The 18,686-nt window shown below is 50.5% G+C and overlaps 1 protein-coding gene across 6 annotated transcripts; it reads left to right on the top strand.

Moving 5' to 3' along the window:
- Window positions 1–674: 674 nt before the first annotated feature.
- On the top strand, window positions 675–14,860 carry LOC136467214 (uncharacterized). 6 transcript variants are annotated; one of them, XM_066465816.1, is made up of 8 exons: window positions 675–766; window positions 1,026–1,282; window positions 1,986–2,057; window positions 2,595–2,659; window positions 2,820–2,979; window positions 3,293–3,373; window positions 3,455–3,544; window positions 14,346–14,858. In XM_066465816.1, the coding sequence occupies exons 2-8, from the start codon at window positions 1,094–1,096 to the stop codon at window positions 14,466–14,468; spliced, it is 780 nt and encodes a 259-aa protein (XP_066321913.1). In that variant the 5' UTR covers window positions 675–766; window positions 1,026–1,093; the 3' UTR covers window positions 14,469–14,858. The 6 variants fall into 6 exon arrangements, 5 of the variants coding, with proteins under 5 accessions (XP_066321913.1, XP_066321914.1, XP_066321910.1 ...); XM_066465817.1 differs by lacking the exon at window positions 675–766 and adding an exon at window positions 773–934; XM_066465818.1 differs by lacking the exon at window positions 675–766 and adding an exon at window positions 889–905.
- Window positions 14,861–18,686: the final 3,826 nt, after the last annotated feature.

Below are 18,686 nucleotides of genomic sequence, written 5' to 3' on the forward strand. Positions count from 1 at the left end.
TGTGGGTAGTTAGCAAATACTACCCGTCAGGGATCTATTAATGGATTCTGGATAATGTCCAAGCCGGAATCCGAAATGCCTGTTTTCCACAGGTACGTCAACAGATTTAGGGTGTGTTTAATTGGAGAGGTAAAAATTTTTGGGTGTCACATCGGATATGTTGGAAGGATGTCGGGAGATGTTTTTAGATACTAATAAAAAAATAAATTATAGAACCCATCAGAAAACTGCGAGACGAATCTAATGATACTAATTAATCGGTCATTAGCACATGTGGGGTACTGTAGCACTTAAGGCTTTTCATGGACTAATTAGGCTTAAAAGATTCGTCTGGTGATTTCGCCAAGAACTGTGTAATTAGTTTTTTTTCGTCTACATTTAGTACTCTATATATGTGTCAAACATACTCTTTTACTATAGAAGGTAAAATTTTTTGCAAACTAAACATGACCTTACACACATTCCCACTGTCACCTGGGACCAGCAACGGCGGGAGGCACATGTCAGATACGTAATTCCCACGCCGTCTGGTGCGTCTGAGCTCAGTCACAAGAGAGAACGATGCCCACCGGCGAGCTGACGGCTCCGTCACGCGGCGAACGATAAAAACGCCGCGAGGCCACCACGCGGGAGGAACGCGAAGGAAGTGCGGCAAATAGCGCCCCCCGCCACCCCCCCACCCCACCCCCGTTTTTTTTCCTTCTCTTCTCGTGAGAGATATTTCGGAAGAGGAAGTGCGTGCCTTTCTCGCAGCTCATTCGCCGAGGTACAAGCCCCTGCCTTTCCTCCCATTTCGTCCCTGTTCGTCGGTAATCGTTTCCGGACCTTGCGTTTCGTGGGATTTATCGAGGCGAGGGCTTCGATTCGACCCAGGAATCGCCCAAATCCGCTCGTCTTCGACTTCGGTTCATCCCCCCGAAACGAAATTTCTAGGGTTTTAGTGTCAATTTTGTCCCCCCTTCATTACATTTGATCGAAGGTGGTTGGGCCCGTTCTGATGATTCCCTGGGTTCGTTGGATGGCAGGGCACGAGATCCTCCAGAGGTTTGTGCTGTTTGGCGTGAAATTTTTGGGGGCGATTTGCTTTGCTCACATGGGGGATCATGTCGCGGTGGATGTTGGGGAGCTCGTAGCGTCCCGAGTCGGTGAGGCAGCGGAGTTGGTGTCCGGCGGCAAGGAGGAAACGGAGGCGCTGATTGGGATGGTGGAGTGCCGCATTTGCCAGGAGGAGGACCTCGCAAAGAACCTCGAGAGCCCCTGCGCTTGCAGCGGCAGCCTCAAGGTGCGTGCTGCCTTATTTCTCTTCATTCGAACCAGAAACTCTGGGCCCATTCCATGTTGCTTATGCTGTTTGCCTCTGGTTCATTCTATTGTCAATTCATAGATGATAGATGATAAATTCTTAAATCTAAGTATAAAAAATGCAAGCAAAATATCACATTGAGACTTAAACCTGAATCTTTGTTAGGACATAACATAGCTGTTGGATCCCATGCTGGTTGCTAACTAATGTGCTCAGTATAAGTTGTTACTTGAGATGTTCTGGCTTTTCAGATACATCTCCATATGAGGTTCCTCTTCACTTTTTTGTGATACAAAAACCTGTTTGGTGCTGTGGTTCATGATATTTTCATGAAAAAGTAGTTGCACAAAGTGATGCTAGTATAAGTGTATATCCTTTTTCCCTTGATATTTTCATGAAAAAGTAGTTGCACAAAGTAGTTGCATGCTTGGTTTAATTGTCGATGTTGCTTAAAGAATAGGACATCCTTTTCCCTTGTTGTTAGCTACTTTTCAAGCTTCACAAACAAGTCACAGGGGTTTGGTATCTTGTGTGGGTTGCCTTCAACTGAAGACTTCGGTCATTGTTATTGTTTAAAAGTGGTCTAACTGCTTACCTAAGTTTGTCTTTAACCATCCTATATGTGCAAGCCATTGTGTAAACCCGTTTGCTAATTTTGTTTATACTGCATATGTTTGTACAGTATGCTCACAGGGAATGTGTGCAGCGTTGGTGCAATGAGAAAGGAGATATAACCTGTGAAATCTGCCATGAGGTAAACAATTGTTTCCTTCAGCTACTACTCCAAATGTAGCAAAATGGAAACTAATGCATGTATGGTTTTGTTATTTCTTGTATAAATAAGACATAAATGATTGATTTTGCCCCTTTTGTTTTCTTTGAAAGTTTTTCATTAGGCTAAATAAGTGTCTTGCTTTTTGTATTTTAAACAACGTTTTGGTGCACCTGGTCTTAATGCATGGTATTATTATGTTTCCAGCTATTGTTTAAACATAGTAATTAATCTGTCAAGATGTACTAGGGCCTGCTGTAAGCAAAGGGGATGTTCACGTCCAAGGATCCTTTCACGAGCAAAAGAGGATCATAAGCTTGCATCATAAGAAAAGCTATTTTTTTAGCTGAAAAGATTTTGTAACATAAATTTAATAATAATTTTCATGAATTTGAATCCTCACCGATTACCTTCTCTGCACTATGTTCGCCTTTGTAGAGATGTTTATGCTTCCTTGCTAATTTGACTGCAAACTTTGTTGCTGTAAATAGATTATGAATTTTATTCTCTGTTTATCAGTCGTACAAGCCTGGTTACACTGCCCCAACCCAGGTGCATCATGATGAAACTACCATAGAGATAAGGTGTGTTATCTCTACTCATCAAGCTAACCTTTTTTCCTTCTATCCTGGTGTTTATGCGAATGGTATTTCTGTGTGATTATCAAAAAACTTTGTCTTTGTACACAGTAATTTATAAATTTCTGTTGGTTTCTCATTTTTGCATTTTTTTAATTATCTCTAGTGGTGGAGATTGGACCATCTCTGGCAACCGTTTGGATTTACATCATCCTAGAATATTGGCAATGGCTGCTGCTCAAGACCGTTTACTTGAAGATGAGTATGATGAATATACTGTAACAAACAACAATGCTGCTGCGTTTTGCCGCTCTATATTTCTGATTGTGAGTTTTTGTGCTTTCTATTATAGAAATATATGTATTCTTTTACCTCTATTATGTCAAGACAATAAATCTGTAGGAAAGTCAAACATCTCTTCTATTCAATGGACCTTGTGCGGTTGTGCCTGACCCCTTACCTTTTCTCCACAAACAACAACTAAAGCTCTTGCTGCTTATTTAATTCTAAAAGTTGCATCTTAGATATTTTGGTTTCTTTATGTTATTATTGCTCAAATATATTTTTCTTTCTTTTTTAGTGTTCCCAGTTTTACTATGTGACATTAAGTGATATTGAAGTGTCGCTATCTCTGTTCAGTTGATGGCCCTTCTGCTCCTGAGGCATACACTGACCATTACTAACAGTGATGATGAAGATGGTGCATCTGCTATTTTCTCGGTTAGTGATTAAAAGGCTGTATATCTCCTATGGATTTTTTTTGTCGATGTAGAGTTCACTGACTCCTTTGATATTTGACAGCTATTTCTTTTGAGAGCAGCTGGATTTTTGCTGCCATGCTATATTATGGCTTGGGCTATTAGTATCATGCAGCGTCAAAGACAAAGACAGGTTGGTGTCTTGGTGCTAATGGAGATGTTTTTCTCTTTCATGTTGTCGGGTTCATAAACCTGGGGTCCCCAATGGGTCCGTTTCCCAGCAAAAACTCGGCCCAGCAGACGGCGTAGCGACAACGCGTGTCTCCCGGCCCGGCCTAGATACCTAATGACAGGCCGGGAGAACGATTCGGTCCCCGACCGGAAGGCCTGGCCAAGGAGGGGATATAGTCCGACTCCAACCTCCTTTTTCGACTGGGGATACGCCGAACCTCTGCTTGCAGCTCTTCCCCGACCGACACGATCGGGGCCGACTGGGAACAATCGATCGGGGATGTCTGCTCGGTAAGGGCCCGGGGATCGGGCAGAGCAGATAAGGTAAGGCACCCAAGTCAAACTGCAATACCGAAGACTGTACCCTGCCATACCCTGCGCACCTGCAGGACGGTGCCACCAGGCCATGCCAGATAGGCACTATGCAATCTTCCAGGCGTGTCAGAACCCAAACAATATTGTAGGCGCCGATATTTGCCATACCAGGCGAACACGGTAGAGCCTGCCACATGCATTTGGACATAAACAGTATTGTGGGTGTCGACAACCGTTCGTACCCGACAGCGTGGGCAACAAGACTAGGTAGTACACATATACATTTTCTCTCTTCCTCTGACTTGTAAGAGCCCATCCCCTTCGACTATAAAAGGAGATGAGCTCTCTGGCTATTCGGACATTGGCTCTCCGGCTCTCCTCAAAAAGAGAAGCTTGACGATTCAAGCACTCGAGGATCTGAGAACTCGAATAGCACAATAGCTCTAGAACTCTAAAGTTACACAGAGCATATGCTCCAATACTTAGCGCATGTTAGAACCCATGTCACTCTCGGCCCTTAGGTCAGAGTCCGACCGGGCCTTTAACACCCCCTTCTTATACCTACTCGTTTGTAATCCCACAACAAACTTCGAGCCTCTAGGTTCAGGAATAAAGTCTCCGACCGACTAAAACTGGACGTAGGGCACGTTGCCTAAACCAGTATAAACCCTATGTCATCGAGTGCTAAGCCACATCCGATCACAACGTACGGTAAAACTACAAATATTTACTTGGTCACTTTTCGCACCGACAGTTGGCGTTGTCCGTGGGGAGGACGCCGTGCGTTCACGCTTTTGGTCATTGGATGGCCCATCTTTCCACCATCTTTGGCATGGCGGGCTCAAGCGATACGATTAGCTTCGGCTCGCTGGAGTTTCCCACGCTTCCACCTGTTGGGACGTGGGTTCCTCTCATCTTCGAGCCACTCCAGACCTTCCTCTTCGGAAGTCTGGGCTTCGTCGCCGACCAGCTCGTTGTACTCTGCCTCCGCGAGGAGGCACTTGTCCTGACGCCCATTGGAGGAGGAGCACCCTCCGCCGGCCCTGGGCCACTCGACGACCTCAACGTCGAGACACCTGCGCTTCGCCTCGAGCCCATGCTGGGCTCAAACTCCACGGCCGGCAAGCCGAAGGAAGGGAAGGGCAAGGAAGAGGCGGCCAAGAAAGGAGGCACGGCAGACAAGGATGATGACGGCTTCCTCGACCACGAGGAATGCCTTATGATCTTTGGGGGATCCGACGCCATCCACTCCAAGCGACAGCACAAGGTACGTTACAGAGAGGCATGTGCTGCCGAGATGGCCGTCCCCTCTTTCCTTAGCTGGTCGGACTCTCCGATCACTTTTGATCAGAGAGACCATCCTTCCCACGTCGCCCGACTGGGTCACTACCCGCTCGTTGTCGATTCCATCGTCCGCAAGAAGCGCCTCACCAAGGTGCTGATGGACGGAGGCAGCAGCCTCAACATTCTCTACGTCGACACCGTCGACGCCATGCGTATCCCCCTGTCGGAGCTCCGCCCAGTGAGCTCTCCCTTCCACGGCGTGATCCCAGGGACGCAAGCGTACCCGCTCGGGCAGATCGACCTGCCCGTCATGTTTGGTGACCGAGCCAACTTTCGCCCGGAGGTCCTCGCCTTCGAGGTGGTGGACTTTCCAGGGTCCTACCACGCCATCTTGGGGCGGCCATGCTACGCCAAGTTCATGGCGATCCCCAATTACACCTACCTCAAGTTAAAGATGCCGGGACCGAACGGCGTCATCACTTGGGTAGCACCTTTTCGCACGTCTACACGTGCGACCGCGAGCATTACGAGCTCGCCACGACCGTCATCAACTCAGCCGAGCTCCCGGAGCTCGGGAATTTGTCGACTCCAGCAGTCCCAGACTGCAACGAGCCGACTTCCTTGAGTACCTTCCACCCGACCGAGGAAACCAAGGCGGTGGGGATCGACCCCGTCAACCCGACTAAGACGGTGCGGATTGGGACTAAGCTCCCGGCCAAATAGGAAAGCGAGCTCGCCGACTTTCTACGTGTCTATCGCGATGTCTTCGCATGAAAATCTTCTGACATGCCAGGCATACCAAGGGAGGTTGCCGAGCACGCATTATGCCTCGTCTCGGGCTCGAAGCCCACCAAGCAACGCTTGTGTCGCTTTGACGACGAGAGGAGCGAGGCCATAAGCGAGGATATCGCCAAACTCCTAGCAGCTGGGTTTATCAAAGATGTATACCACTTCGACTGGCCAGCTAATCCTGTTCTTGTGAAAAAGAAGACCGGGAAATGGAGAATGTGTGTTGATTATACTGGCCTCAACAAGGCGTGTCTAAAGGATTATTTTCCTTTGTCATGCATAGACCAGATAGTCGACTCCACCTCAGGATGCGAAATTCTCTTCTTTCTGGATACCTACTCAGGCTACCATCAAATTGCGATGAAAGTCCGACCAGCTCGCGACTTCATTCATCACCCCGTATAGTTCGTACTGCTACATAACCATGCCTTTCGGTCTGAAGAACGTCGGCGCCACCTATCAACAGTGCATGCAGCGATGCTTCGCCGACCAAATCGACCCACCCGACCAGCCTGACCAAGTCGAGCAGCCGAAACCAACAATCGTCGTCTATGTAGATGGCGTAGTGGTGAAAACGGCTCAAGCTAGCGACCTGATCGCAAATTTGGTCATAATATTCACAAACCTCCGAAGGTTCAATATTAAATTGAATCCCGAAAAATGTGTTTTCGGAGTTTCGAAGGGGAAGCTCCTTGGATACATCGTGTCTGAGCGCGGCATCGAAGCCAACCTCGAAAAAATCGTGGTCATCTCCAACATGGGCCCTATATGCAACGTTAAGGGCATACAGAGGCTCACCGGCTGTTTGGCCGCCCTAAACCGGTTCATCTCCCGACTAGGGGAACGAGGTATGCCTCTCTATAAACTTCTTAAGAGGACAGATGCATTCGTCTGGTCAAAGGAGGCACAACAGGCTTTGAAAAGCCTCAAAGCATCATTGACGTCGGCCCCAGTCCTCGTCGCTTCCGAACGGGGAGAACCCCTCCTCTACATCGCAGTAAACAATCACGTTGTGGGTGCCGCCCTCGTCGTCGAAAGGGGGGAGCCAGGACGCCCCCTGAAGGTTCAACGGTCGGTGTACTTTGTCGGTGAGGTACTCACCGACACCAAGGCTCGATACCCCCAGGTGCAGAAGTTCTGTACGCCTCGCTGATAGCGACCTAGAAGCTCCTGCACTACTTCACCGACCACGAGGTCATGGTCGTCACTTCGTACCCGCTGTGAGACATCATCCGCAACCGTGATGCCGCGGGACGAATCTCCAAGTAGGCTCTCGAGCCCATTGGTCACGACATTAGGTATATCCCTCGCGCCGCTATCAAGTCTCGGACTCGTCGACTTCATCGCCGAATCGACAGAAGTCCAGCTCCCGACCCCGAACGTCACCCACGAGTACTGGACAATGTACTTCGATAGGTCGGTTATGGCGCCCGGATCGGGGCTGGAGTGGTTCTGATCTTCCCGGATGGGAGCAGGCTCCGCTACGCGATCCGTGTCCAGTTTTCGGCCTCAAACAACGCCGCGGAGTACGAGGCCCTCATCAACGGACTGCGCATCGTCGTCGAGCTCAGCGCTGCGCGGCTGTACGTCCGCGGCGACTCGGAGTTGGTCGTCGACCAAGTCATGAAGGAGTCATGCAAGAGCCCTCTCATGGCAGCATACTGTCAGGAGGTGCGCAAGTTTGAGGACAAGTTCCAAGGGATCGAACTGCATAATGTCCCCTGAGAGGACAACGATGCCGTCGATTTCCTCGCAAAATTGGCTGTCAGGCAGGTTCCGTCTCTAGATGGGGTCTTCATCAACGATCTCCACGAGCCGTCTGCCCGTATTCTGGAGGGTCCAATCCGGACACACTCCAACACCAATCTGACACTCGGGGGCTCCGACCTTGGCGCCTCCATATGACGACGTCGCCCGTCGACGTCGCCATGGTGGCACTCGATCAGGCTGACTGGAGAGCACCACTACTCGCCTACCTCCTCGACGAGGTTCTCCCACCGGAAAGGACTGAAGCGCGACGAATCACTCGACGTGTCAAGACGTTCGTCGCCATCGATGACGAGCTTTACAAGCGAAGTCCGTCGGGAGTACTCATGAAGTGCATCCCGATCGACCAAGGGAAACAACTCGAGGTCTGCCGGAATCTGCGGACATCACGCGGCCCCGAGGTCGCTGGTCGGGAAAGCCTTTCGACAAGGTTTTTACTGGCCCACTACGCTGCGAGATGCAGAGGAGGTTGTCCGCAGGTGTGAAGGATGTCAGTTCTATGCTCGGCAAACTCATCTGCCGGCACAAGAGCTTCAGACCATCCCCATCACCTGGCCATTCGTGGTCTGAGGCCTCGACATGGTCGGACCCCTCAAAAAGGCCTCAGGCGGCTTCACTCACCTGCTCGTAGCGGTGGACAAATTCACCAAGTGGATAGAGGCGAAGCCCATCACCAATATCCGCTCGGAAGAGACGGTCAAGTTCTTCATCGACATCATCTATCGGTTTGGTATTCCAAATTGTATCATCACCGACCACGAAACAAACTTTACCGGGAAAAGTTCCTAGACTTCTGTGACGGATATGGCATCAGGATCGATTGGGCCTCGGTCGGGCACCCGCGTACCAACGGTTAGGTCGAGCGAGCCAATGGCATGGTCCTTCAAGGACTCAAGCCCCGCATCTTCGACCGACTCAAGAAGTATGTTGGACGATGGGCTGCAGAGGTTCTAGCGATCCTCTGGAGCCTAAGAACGACGCCAAACCGGTCCACAAGGTTCACCCCTTTCTTCCTCGCATACGGAGTCGAAGCAGTATTGCCCTTCGACCTTGATCACGGCGCCCCAAGAGTAAAGGCCTTCGACCGAGATCGAGCCGCGGAGGCTCAGCGGGATGCGGTCGACCTGCTCGAGGAGGCTCGTGAGATGACCGTCATCTGCTTCGCTTGTTACCAGCAAACTCTCCGCAGGTACCATGAAAGAAAAATCAGGAGAGGATCCTCGAGGTCGGTGACCTTGTACTCCGAAGGACCTAGTCAACCAAAGAGAAACATAAACTCTCTCCACCATGGGAAGGACCCTACACGGTGATCGAGGTGATCCGGTCGGGCGTCTACCGGCTGAAGGACGACAACGACTACGTTCTCACCAACACATGGAACATCGAACAGTTACGTCGTTTCTTCTCTTAAAACTCGGTCTTACCATTCTCTTTCCATTCAACGTTTGCTCCTACAGTACCCCAGCCCGAGCACTCTCGGCCTGGGTTGCTTGGGGACTCCACGGAGGTGCGATACCACCCTCCTCTTTAACTATCATATAGTAATATTTTTTGCCCAAACGAAAGGGCATTCCGTTCCTTTGATTACCCTATGTAACTTGCGTTTTAACCTCCCGACCGATCACACCCCGCCACGACCTACGGTTACGAGCAGCTGAGCCTTGCGGGCCACGCTCGAGTTCTTAAGGTTGCAGCCTATGGGTCAACGGGCAGGTGCGAAAAAGAAAGGACAAAAAACAAAGCTACACTGGGTAAAACAAGGATGGATGGGACAAGCTTCCCCTCACGACTGATTTCATCACAAAACAAACTTAGAATATTCACGAATGTAAAGCTATTCATACAGGGGCTAACTCATCTCTTACATGAACTGACTATTTCTACTCTAAACTCTATTATGGCCTCCCGGCGTCATCGACTGTCAGTACGGTTGACAAAGACGAAGGCAGCTCGCTTTCAGTCGGGACGACATTCAGCTCTGTTGGGGGCAGGACGATGCTCGCCTCCGACCCGGTCTCCATTCCCACCAAAGGCTGGACGACATCGTCCCGGCGCACGTCTTCAGCCACGGACGAACGGGCCTCCATCACCCACTGCGCGGTGACCTGCTCGGCAGCCCTCTGTGCGTGTGGCACCAAACTCTCCCCTAGCGCATGGATTTCGTCTGCGCTCCACCCGTCGGCATATCCTTTGCAGATGGCCGCGAAGTCTAGATCGGGGTGATGGGTCGCCACTGTGGTCAACACCCCCGTTGTTCCATAGAACATGCTGTCGGAGATGAGCGCCCGAACTTCATTCGGGACCTTCGCCACCTGGACGATGGGCGTACTGGTGCTCGATCCTGACCTGAACACCTCGGAGACGACCACCTGCGCGATGTTGCGAATCTAGTCGAGCTCCCCCTCGAGAGCGCGACGCTCCTCAAGGGATTGGGCTAGCGCCTCCGCGCCCTCGACCGACCGCTGCTTTGACCATCTCCAGCTCTTGCTCTAGAGAGCTGATCTTTCCACCCAGTTCTGGAAAAAGACGACAAATTCAGAAGCAAAGGAAAAATCAAGGTATCAACCGAGGGCGGAACAGGCACGTACCAAGGCGCGGCTTTCGAGAATGGAGAGCCCTTCCTCTTGCCGGGTCACCCTCTCGAGCAATCGAGTTTTCGACTCCTCTACCCCGAGCATCTGCCCCCGGAGCGCAACCACTTCTTGTTCGGCGTCCAACCGGGCCTTCCACTTCGCCTCTAGAGCCTCCAAGGACTTTTGAAGCGCCGCCTCGGTCTTCGCCAAGTGGACCTTCACCGCGTCAAGTTCTCGCTCGGCAGCAGTCGCCCGCTCGACCGCACGTAGCTTCGTCGCCCGTGCTCCCGTCTCCTCGGCCGCCCGGTCTTAGGACTCACGGTGGACGGACTCCAGCTGGTGCCTGAGCTCGTTAACCCGCCGCGACGCCATCGCTTCCTGCTCGATTCGATCGTGCTCCTCCCGAAGAAATCGGGACTTACGAATTGACATCATCTCCAAATCATATGAGACAAGAAGCAGGCATGCTGAGACAACTATTGAAAGGCCAAGGTGTCAAGGACAACACCAAAAACACAGAGAACTTACCTCTGCAACGCGTGGCAGGTCGACTGTCACGGTCTGATGGACGAGTTCAACCCTCTCCAAGGCCTCCTTGAGCCTCGCCTTGGTAAGGACGAGATCGGACTCAATCGTCACGAAGGACGAACCGGGGCAAGGCCACACCAGCTCGCGGGTCGCCCCCGACCTGCTGGAAGATCCAGCCATTGCAGTATCATGCGACGACTGGATCATCACCAGCTCTCGGGACGGCGGGATGACCGGCGGCTTCACCCTGGTATCTTCCTAGCCGGAGAAGGGGATGTCCATCGCTAGGACTCTACGGCTCGTCGACGGATGCACTACCTCTGGCCTGGCCGCGTTTCCTCCTAACCCCTCTAGCTCTGACCAGGCGGGCGAACCGTGCGCTCCTCCGCCAGGCGAGGCAGGGAGCCTGGTTTCCCTCCTCTCCTACTCAACTGTTGGGGGAGGGACCACGAGAGTCACCTCCGACCCGACCTCCGCCGTCACCACGGGGATCGCCGCCACCACTACTGCACCCGGGCTTGAGAAATAAGGTGCAACTGCATGCAAACGATCCTTCGCCTTCCCAGGCAGGATTTGGAAGGGTCCACCAACGGAATCTCCATCGAGGAGAGGTCAACGGGTCACCTGAGTCGATCGGACGGCTTGGGCGGCTGTCGAAAGACAGGTAAGGAGCGGTGGGATGCCTCATGCGGGTTATACCGACCCCTTCACGAACGACGGACACGGATCCCATTCGGACATATCCGATAGGAGCTCCCAGACCCGTCACTCGAGCCATCGAGGTAACCTTACCGAACCCCCTTTTTGTTTTCTAGTGTATAATCATTCATTCATCCATTCTCATGCCTGCATTCATACATTCATCCCATACATTCAAGCATTACATATGAAGTTGTTGCATCACAACGCTTCGTGTTGTGTCACGAAGCGGTAGTCGCCTCATTCGATATGAGCGACGATCGATTGAGGTTCGAAGGCCGACCCGCAAAGGGCTTGAGGCCGCCTCGCGTCAAACAGAGCTAGGGGAGAAAACACAAATGAGCCCCAGTGGCCCTCGCCCGACGTGGACAGGGTCATCTCGACCTTCTCGTTCGATCCTGACCTCGAGTCATGCCCACAGAATCTCCATCGAGGGGAGGCCATCGGGCCACCTGAGTCGGTCTCCGCAACGGCTTGGGCATCTGCCGGGAGGCAGGTTAAGGAGCAGTGGAATGCCACATGAGGGCTATGCCGATCCCGTTACGAACGACGGACCCGGATTCCACACGGACTTACCCGTTATTAAGCTCACCGAGCGCGTCGCTCGAGCCATCGAGTCAAGCGATGTTATCTCAACCCCTCCGGTTGCGGAAACCGCGGACGGGGTAACGCAGGAAACTAGACCGACCCCTCGGCTGTGCCCGACACTTGGGTTGGCGCTCCGTCTCGCCCGACCCCTCGACCGCGCCCGACATTTGGGTTGGTGCTTCGTCTCGCCCGACCCCTCGGCCACGCCCGACACTTGGGTTGCTCCGTCTCGCCCAACCCCTCGGCCGCGCCCGACACCTAGATTGACGCTCCGTCTCGCCCGACCCCTCGGCCCCGCTCGACACGCTCCGTCTCGCCCGACCCCTCGGTCGCTCCCGACACCTGGGTTAGCGCTCCATCTCGCCCGACCCCTCGACCACGCCCAACACTTGGCTGGCGCTCCGTCTCGCCCGACACTTGGGTTGGCGCTCCGTCTCGCTCGACCCCTCGGCTGCGCTCGACACTTCGAGTTTGCGCTCCGTCTCGTCCGATGGCAACCCACGATCTTACATCCACCGGGTGCGCTCGTAAAACGAGTGTAAACAACCCATTCATGACTTCACAGAAGTCCCAAAAGGGTTCGGGGGCTCCTGTCGGGTTCATAAACCCAGGGTCTCCAATGGGCCAGTTTCTCAACAAAAACTCGATGCAGCAGACGGCGTAGCGACAACGTGCGTCTCCCGGGCCGGCCCAGATACCTAATGACAGGCCGGGAGAACGATCCGGTCCCTGACCGGAAGGCCTGGCCAAGGACGGGACATGGTCTGACTCCGACCTCCTTTTCCGACTAGGGATACGCCGAACCTCTGCATGTAGCTTTTTCCGATCGACACGGTCGGGGCCGACTGGGAACAACCGATCGGGGGCGCCCGCTCGGTAAGGGCCTGGGGATTAGGCGGAGCAGATAAGGTAAGGCGCTCAAGTCAAACCGCAATACCGAGGACCGTACCCTACCATACCCTGTGCACCTGTAGGACGGTGTCACCTATCCATGCCAGATAGTCACTATCCAACCTTACAAGCGTGTCAGAACCCAAACAGTATTGTAGGCGCCGTCATTTGTCATACCAGACGAACACGGTAGAGCCTGCCACATGCATCTGGATATAAACAATATTGTGGGTGCCGACAACCGGCTCGTACCCGACAGCGTGGGCAACAAGACTAGGTAGCACACGTATACATTCTCTCTCGTTCTCTGACTTGTAAGAGCCCATCCCCTTCGACTATAAAAGGGGATGAGCGCTCTGGCTATTCGGACACCGGCTCTCCGGCTCTTCTCAAAAAGAGAAGCTAGACGATTCGAGCACTCGAGGATCTGAGAACTTGAATAGCACAATAGCTCTAGAACTCTAAAGCTACACAGAGCATACGCTTCAATACTTAGCGCACGTTAGAGCCCCTGTTACTCTCGGCCCTTCAGTTCAGAGTCCGATCGGGCCTTTAACATCCCTCATCTTATTTCTACTCGTTTGTAACCCCACAGCAAACTTCGAGCACCTGAGCTCAGAAATAAAGTCTCCGACCGACTGAAACTGGACGTAGAGCACGTTGCCTGAACCAGTATAAACCCTGTGTCATCGAGTGCTAGGCCACATTCGATCACTAACGCATGGTAAAACTATAAATATTTATTTGTGGGTCACTTTTCGCACCGACACATGTGTTTACTGTCTTGACTCTTGAGGAAAAAGAATTCCACAACTCTATTCATACCTAGCATGGCATTGAATAATACTCCCTCTATTTGTGCAAGTCAAACTAACTTAATTTTGACTAAGTTTATAGTGAATAGTATTAACATTTGTATCTCTAACTAGGTTTACTATGAAAATATATTTCATAATTAATTCGATGATACTTGTATCATAAATTAGTTTTTTTTTTCTATATAACTTTGGTCAAACTTCAATTCTTTTGACTCCTTTTGTCGTCGGAGGGAGTATACCAACAGTTAAGCAACCTAAGATTTTTCCCCTTTGGTAGATTACATATCCGTGTTTGAACTTGGGGGTTGGGATCTTGGGATGACCATATTTGTCCTTTCTGATCAAACATGAGATTTCTAGGTCAGAAAAGTTTGATCATTCATTGTCTGGTTCAAATTTCAGTAGTTTTGTACCCCATTAAGTGCGTGGGTTGGGCTACGTGGAGTCTTTATGCCAAATTGCCATACCAATTAAGAACACATGGTTCATGTTGTTCATTTTGATATGTCAGGAAGAAGCAATGCTATTGCCAACGGAAGTGGCGATCATTCTGCACCGGAACGGAAGAACAATGCAATTTGCGGTGGCACCACCAGAATCACCTATCTCACCTCAGCCCGAGCCAAACCAATAGAATACATCAGCGACAGGCTCACGAGTGCATAACAGATGCTTCTCAGCTTCTGGGCTTAAAGGTGGAAACTCGAGGACATTGTGCAAAGCCTGTTGCCTCGGCCTCCTCGAATGGTCATGTTGCAGCAAAAATGTTGTGCCTTTCTTCGAATTGAGTTAACTTTCCAGCCGAGATTCAATGCTTGTTTGATGGGCTCTCAGCATCTTCTGTACATAAAGAGATTTCAGTAATAAGTGAATATAAGTTAAATCAACACAAAATTTGATTTTGTACTGTGGCATATACGGCTATACGAGTTGACAGTTGACACACATGCAACCGATCACATACTGCTGAACAGATTTGTTAAGGGCAGTGTAAGGCAAAAAAAAAAAAAAAAAAAAGCTGCTCAATTCGTTTGTAAGTAACTGTAAATCCGGAGTGACTACCAACTGCAGAGCTATGGAAAGCATATATGATCTTGTGTTGCAAACTTGCAATGAAGCGTTCGATCCTACCCAAACCATTCTCATATATCTGAGAAGACCGTGTTGCACACGATGCCGAGGACAGAGAGAGATGTTGGTGGCGTGTTTAGTTGGCAAAATTTTTTGGTTTTGGTTACTGTAGCGCTTTCGTTTGTATTTGATAATTAGTGTCTAATTATGGACTAATTAGGTTCGAAAATTTCGTCTCGCGATTTCTCACCCAACTGTGCAATTAGTTTTGTTTTTTGTCTACATTTAGTACTTCATGTATGTGTCGTAAGATTCGATGTGACACTTTGGGGTGAAAATTTTTGGAATCCAAACAGGGCCTAAGTCTTGTGCATGTGGGTTAGACGATTATCTTGCAACAACTTCTGCAGTGCAAGAAGGGACGGTTGCAGAAATAGAAAACAACTGGTCATATTTTTTTTTTTTGAGAGGACAACTGGTCATGGTTGAGATAAAGCATCAGCCACCAGATTATTAGTTCCCTTCTCATAGACAATCTTCTACTGCATACCTAGAAGTTTAATAACAACCTTTTGTTTTCCAAGGTGCATGAAGTCTGCTAGATGCATCGAACTCTTTTGATCAGTAAAATTTCAAGAACACAACCAACTGTAAGCAGCATCACCATTGATCCACAATGAGGGCCATAAACTCCTTTTCATAGGTGGGAATATCTTGGTTTTTGGGTCCAAGAGATTTACTTCTGAAAGCAAATGGGTGTCCCTCCACAATAAGGACTGCTCCCACACTATTCTAGCAAACATCCGTTTCAATGTAGAATTGCTTGGTGAAATTTGGAACTGCCAATACAGTAGCAGTACTGAGAGAATACTTTAGCACTTGAAAAGCATCTTGGTGATTAGAAGTCCACATAAACAACACATACCTTCTTCAACAAATTGGTGAGAAGCTTGCGAATAATGGCAAAATGTTTGACAAATTTCCTATTAAATCCTGCCAAACCAAGGAAACTTCTTAGCTCTTTGACATTAAGTAGGAATGGGCTAGGACAACACGACTTCCACCTTAGAAAGATCATTCGCAACACCTTGATCACTAGTCACATGGCCCAAGTAGGCAATTTGATATTGTGCAAACGTACGTTTGGACAACTTGACATACCATTGCTCTTTGGCTGGTAAGGACAGCACTTGCTGCAAATGTTTTTTTGTGTTTACCATTAAAAAAATCTTAAATTAAGATGTCTAACGGGACCGTGACGCCTAAACCGTGGGGAGGGGGGAGGGGTTTGTGAATTAGGCAACTTAAAAACTACTTCTAAAGCTAAGGTGTACAAGTTATGCAAGAAACTAATCTATTTATATTTTTTTGAGGGGAACTAATCTATTTAGACGTGCAACTAAGATTTTGCTAGGTGTGTTGCTATCTCTACTGCAAAAGAGTTATGCAACCTAGATTCCAATCTTATCACTAGCCTAGCAAGCTAAGCTAGGAAAATAAGCGTAGAGTCTAGGTAAGCAATAAATAAAGTGGGAGGCAATCGGGTGAACCAATTATAATATGATGATTTTGTTCTTAATGTAAACTATATCAGCAAAAACCAGACTGTGAGGAAAAAACAAAAGAAAACGGAAACTCTACTTCGCGACCATCACGCGACAGCACGATCCTTCGCTCACGCGCCCGCGCCCACCCACGCCCCCATCTGCATCGGCGAGCTCCTCCCTCCCACCCCTTTGGCGGCGGCGCTAGCGAAGTAGGCCTCCCCCTCCTCCTCCACGCGACGACGCCCACACCCAACCGTGTCCGGGTCTTCTTCCCCAAATCCGGCGGGCTCTAGAAGGGGTCGGCCGATGGGAGGTAGGCTAGCCAGGCGGTGGGGAAGGAGGCCGGGCGGCTTAGGGGCCTTGGTGGCGGCAAAGGCAGCCGAGCCAGGGAGGGCGGGGGGGGGGGGGGGGGGGTGCCATGGCCGAAGCTCGGAGCTCGGCATCGTCAACGAGCATGGAATGGCAGAGCTCCTGCGAGAGGGGGGGAGAGGAAGAGGGCGGCCACAGTGGGCACGTCCGCGGCGGGGCGGTGGAGGGGACGAGAAGGAGGGCGGGGCGGAGCAGAGCGGCGGAGGCGCGTTGAGGGTGTCTGGCCACTAGCCGGGGCGGAGGGGGAGGAGGCGGGGGTGGCGCGAGGAGGAAGACGAGGTGAGGAGGAAGGAGCGCGGGCTGCAGCCGGGTCGCGCTCTCCCCAAGTGCACGACAAGTCGCAGCATAACCTTCCCCAATAGAAAAACAGACGGAACAGGGAATGAGAAAAGAAAACCCGAGACTTAACAGGGAACTAGAAAGAAAAGAAAATCGGAGAGTAAACACGGAACGGCTGCCGGCGCAAGGGTGCGCACGCATGGGCGATGTGGCCGTGAGCAACAAATAGCGGAGTGGCAAGGGGTGGAGCGGCCACGGGCTTCAGTACAGGGTAGTGTCCAAATCTTCAGACCCCTGTTCGTCTCCGGCCTGCTCCACATCGTGCGCTGCCTCGACACGCCGTCCGTCAGCCCGGATCTTGAGGAGCAGAAGCTGCAGCAGGATCCGACCAGGGACCAAACGCGGAAGCCGCGTGCAGCGTCGTGATTCGGATCAGCAGACTCAGGCCCTGTTCAGATTCCAAAAATTTTCAACCCAAAATATCACATCGAATCTTGCGGTACATGCATGAAATACTAAATATAGACGAAAAACAAAACTAATTGCACAGTTAGGTGAGAAATCGTGAGACGAAACTTTCGAACCTAAGTCCATAATTAAATATTAATTACCAAATACAAACGAAAGTGCTACAGTAGCCAAACAGTAGCGAAACCCAAAAAATTTTGGGAGGGAACTAAACGCGCCCTCAGCCGGTTCAAAAGTGTCAGCGACCACGTCGAGTCGAGCACCGCTGACACCAGACGCATTGACGGGTGGAGGTGCGCGCGCACGACAAGCAGCCGGCCGCAGATCATGCATAGTAGCTGTGTTCGGATTGGAAAAGGGCGATTCGACTCAAAGTTATCTTTTATGGCTACGTTTAGTTGCCCTCAAATTTCAGAATTTGACAATATGTAAAAAGAAGATTTTTCATTATATTAAATTTGTGGTAGATGCATGGAGTACTAAATATTGATAAAATCAAAAACTAATTGCATAGTTTAGTTGTACTTTGCAAGATGAACGTTTTGAGCCTAATTAGTCAACGATTGGACAATTATTACCAAATAAAAACAAAACGCTACGGTGTAGCTACAGTGCTCGTTTTTCCGGCGGCGCCGAATCCGGCGTGAACTAAACATGGCCTAGGATACATACAGATGGATTCAAAAATAGCTGTGATAGCGAACTGGTCATAGATTAGCTGGTTGGGTTCCTTGTGGTGGAACCTGTTCACTCGGGTTTAAGTCGATCGTCGACTTGGCACGGGTGCTTGCATTTTTCTGGATTTATTACAGGATTTAACAGCGTTATGCTTTCAGTGGTAGGCGACGTCTCCATGGAGACGTCGATGGTAACTTCGTAAATCTCGTGCTCTATCGGCTCGGTCCTTCGGGGATGGTCATAGGGCACGGTGAGCGTGCATGCAGTTGTGGGCGTATACGTTGTAAGTTTTTTTTTTTTGAGAGCGGGGGAGGGGGGGTTGTTGCTGGGGGATGGAAGGACTCGAGAGGGACTGTACGACCCGTATCTTTGGACGTGCCCACATGTCCTAGATTAATTAAACTAAGTGACGAACGAAAATAAGGGTATTTTGGGAATAA

The sequence above is a fragment of the Miscanthus floridulus genome, chromosome 7 (genome assembly GCF_019320115.1).
Source record: "Miscanthus floridulus cultivar M001 chromosome 7, ASM1932011v1, whole genome shotgun sequence".
In the NCBI taxonomy this organism is placed as follows: domain Eukaryota; kingdom Viridiplantae; phylum Streptophyta; class Magnoliopsida; order Poales; family Poaceae; genus Miscanthus; species Miscanthus floridulus.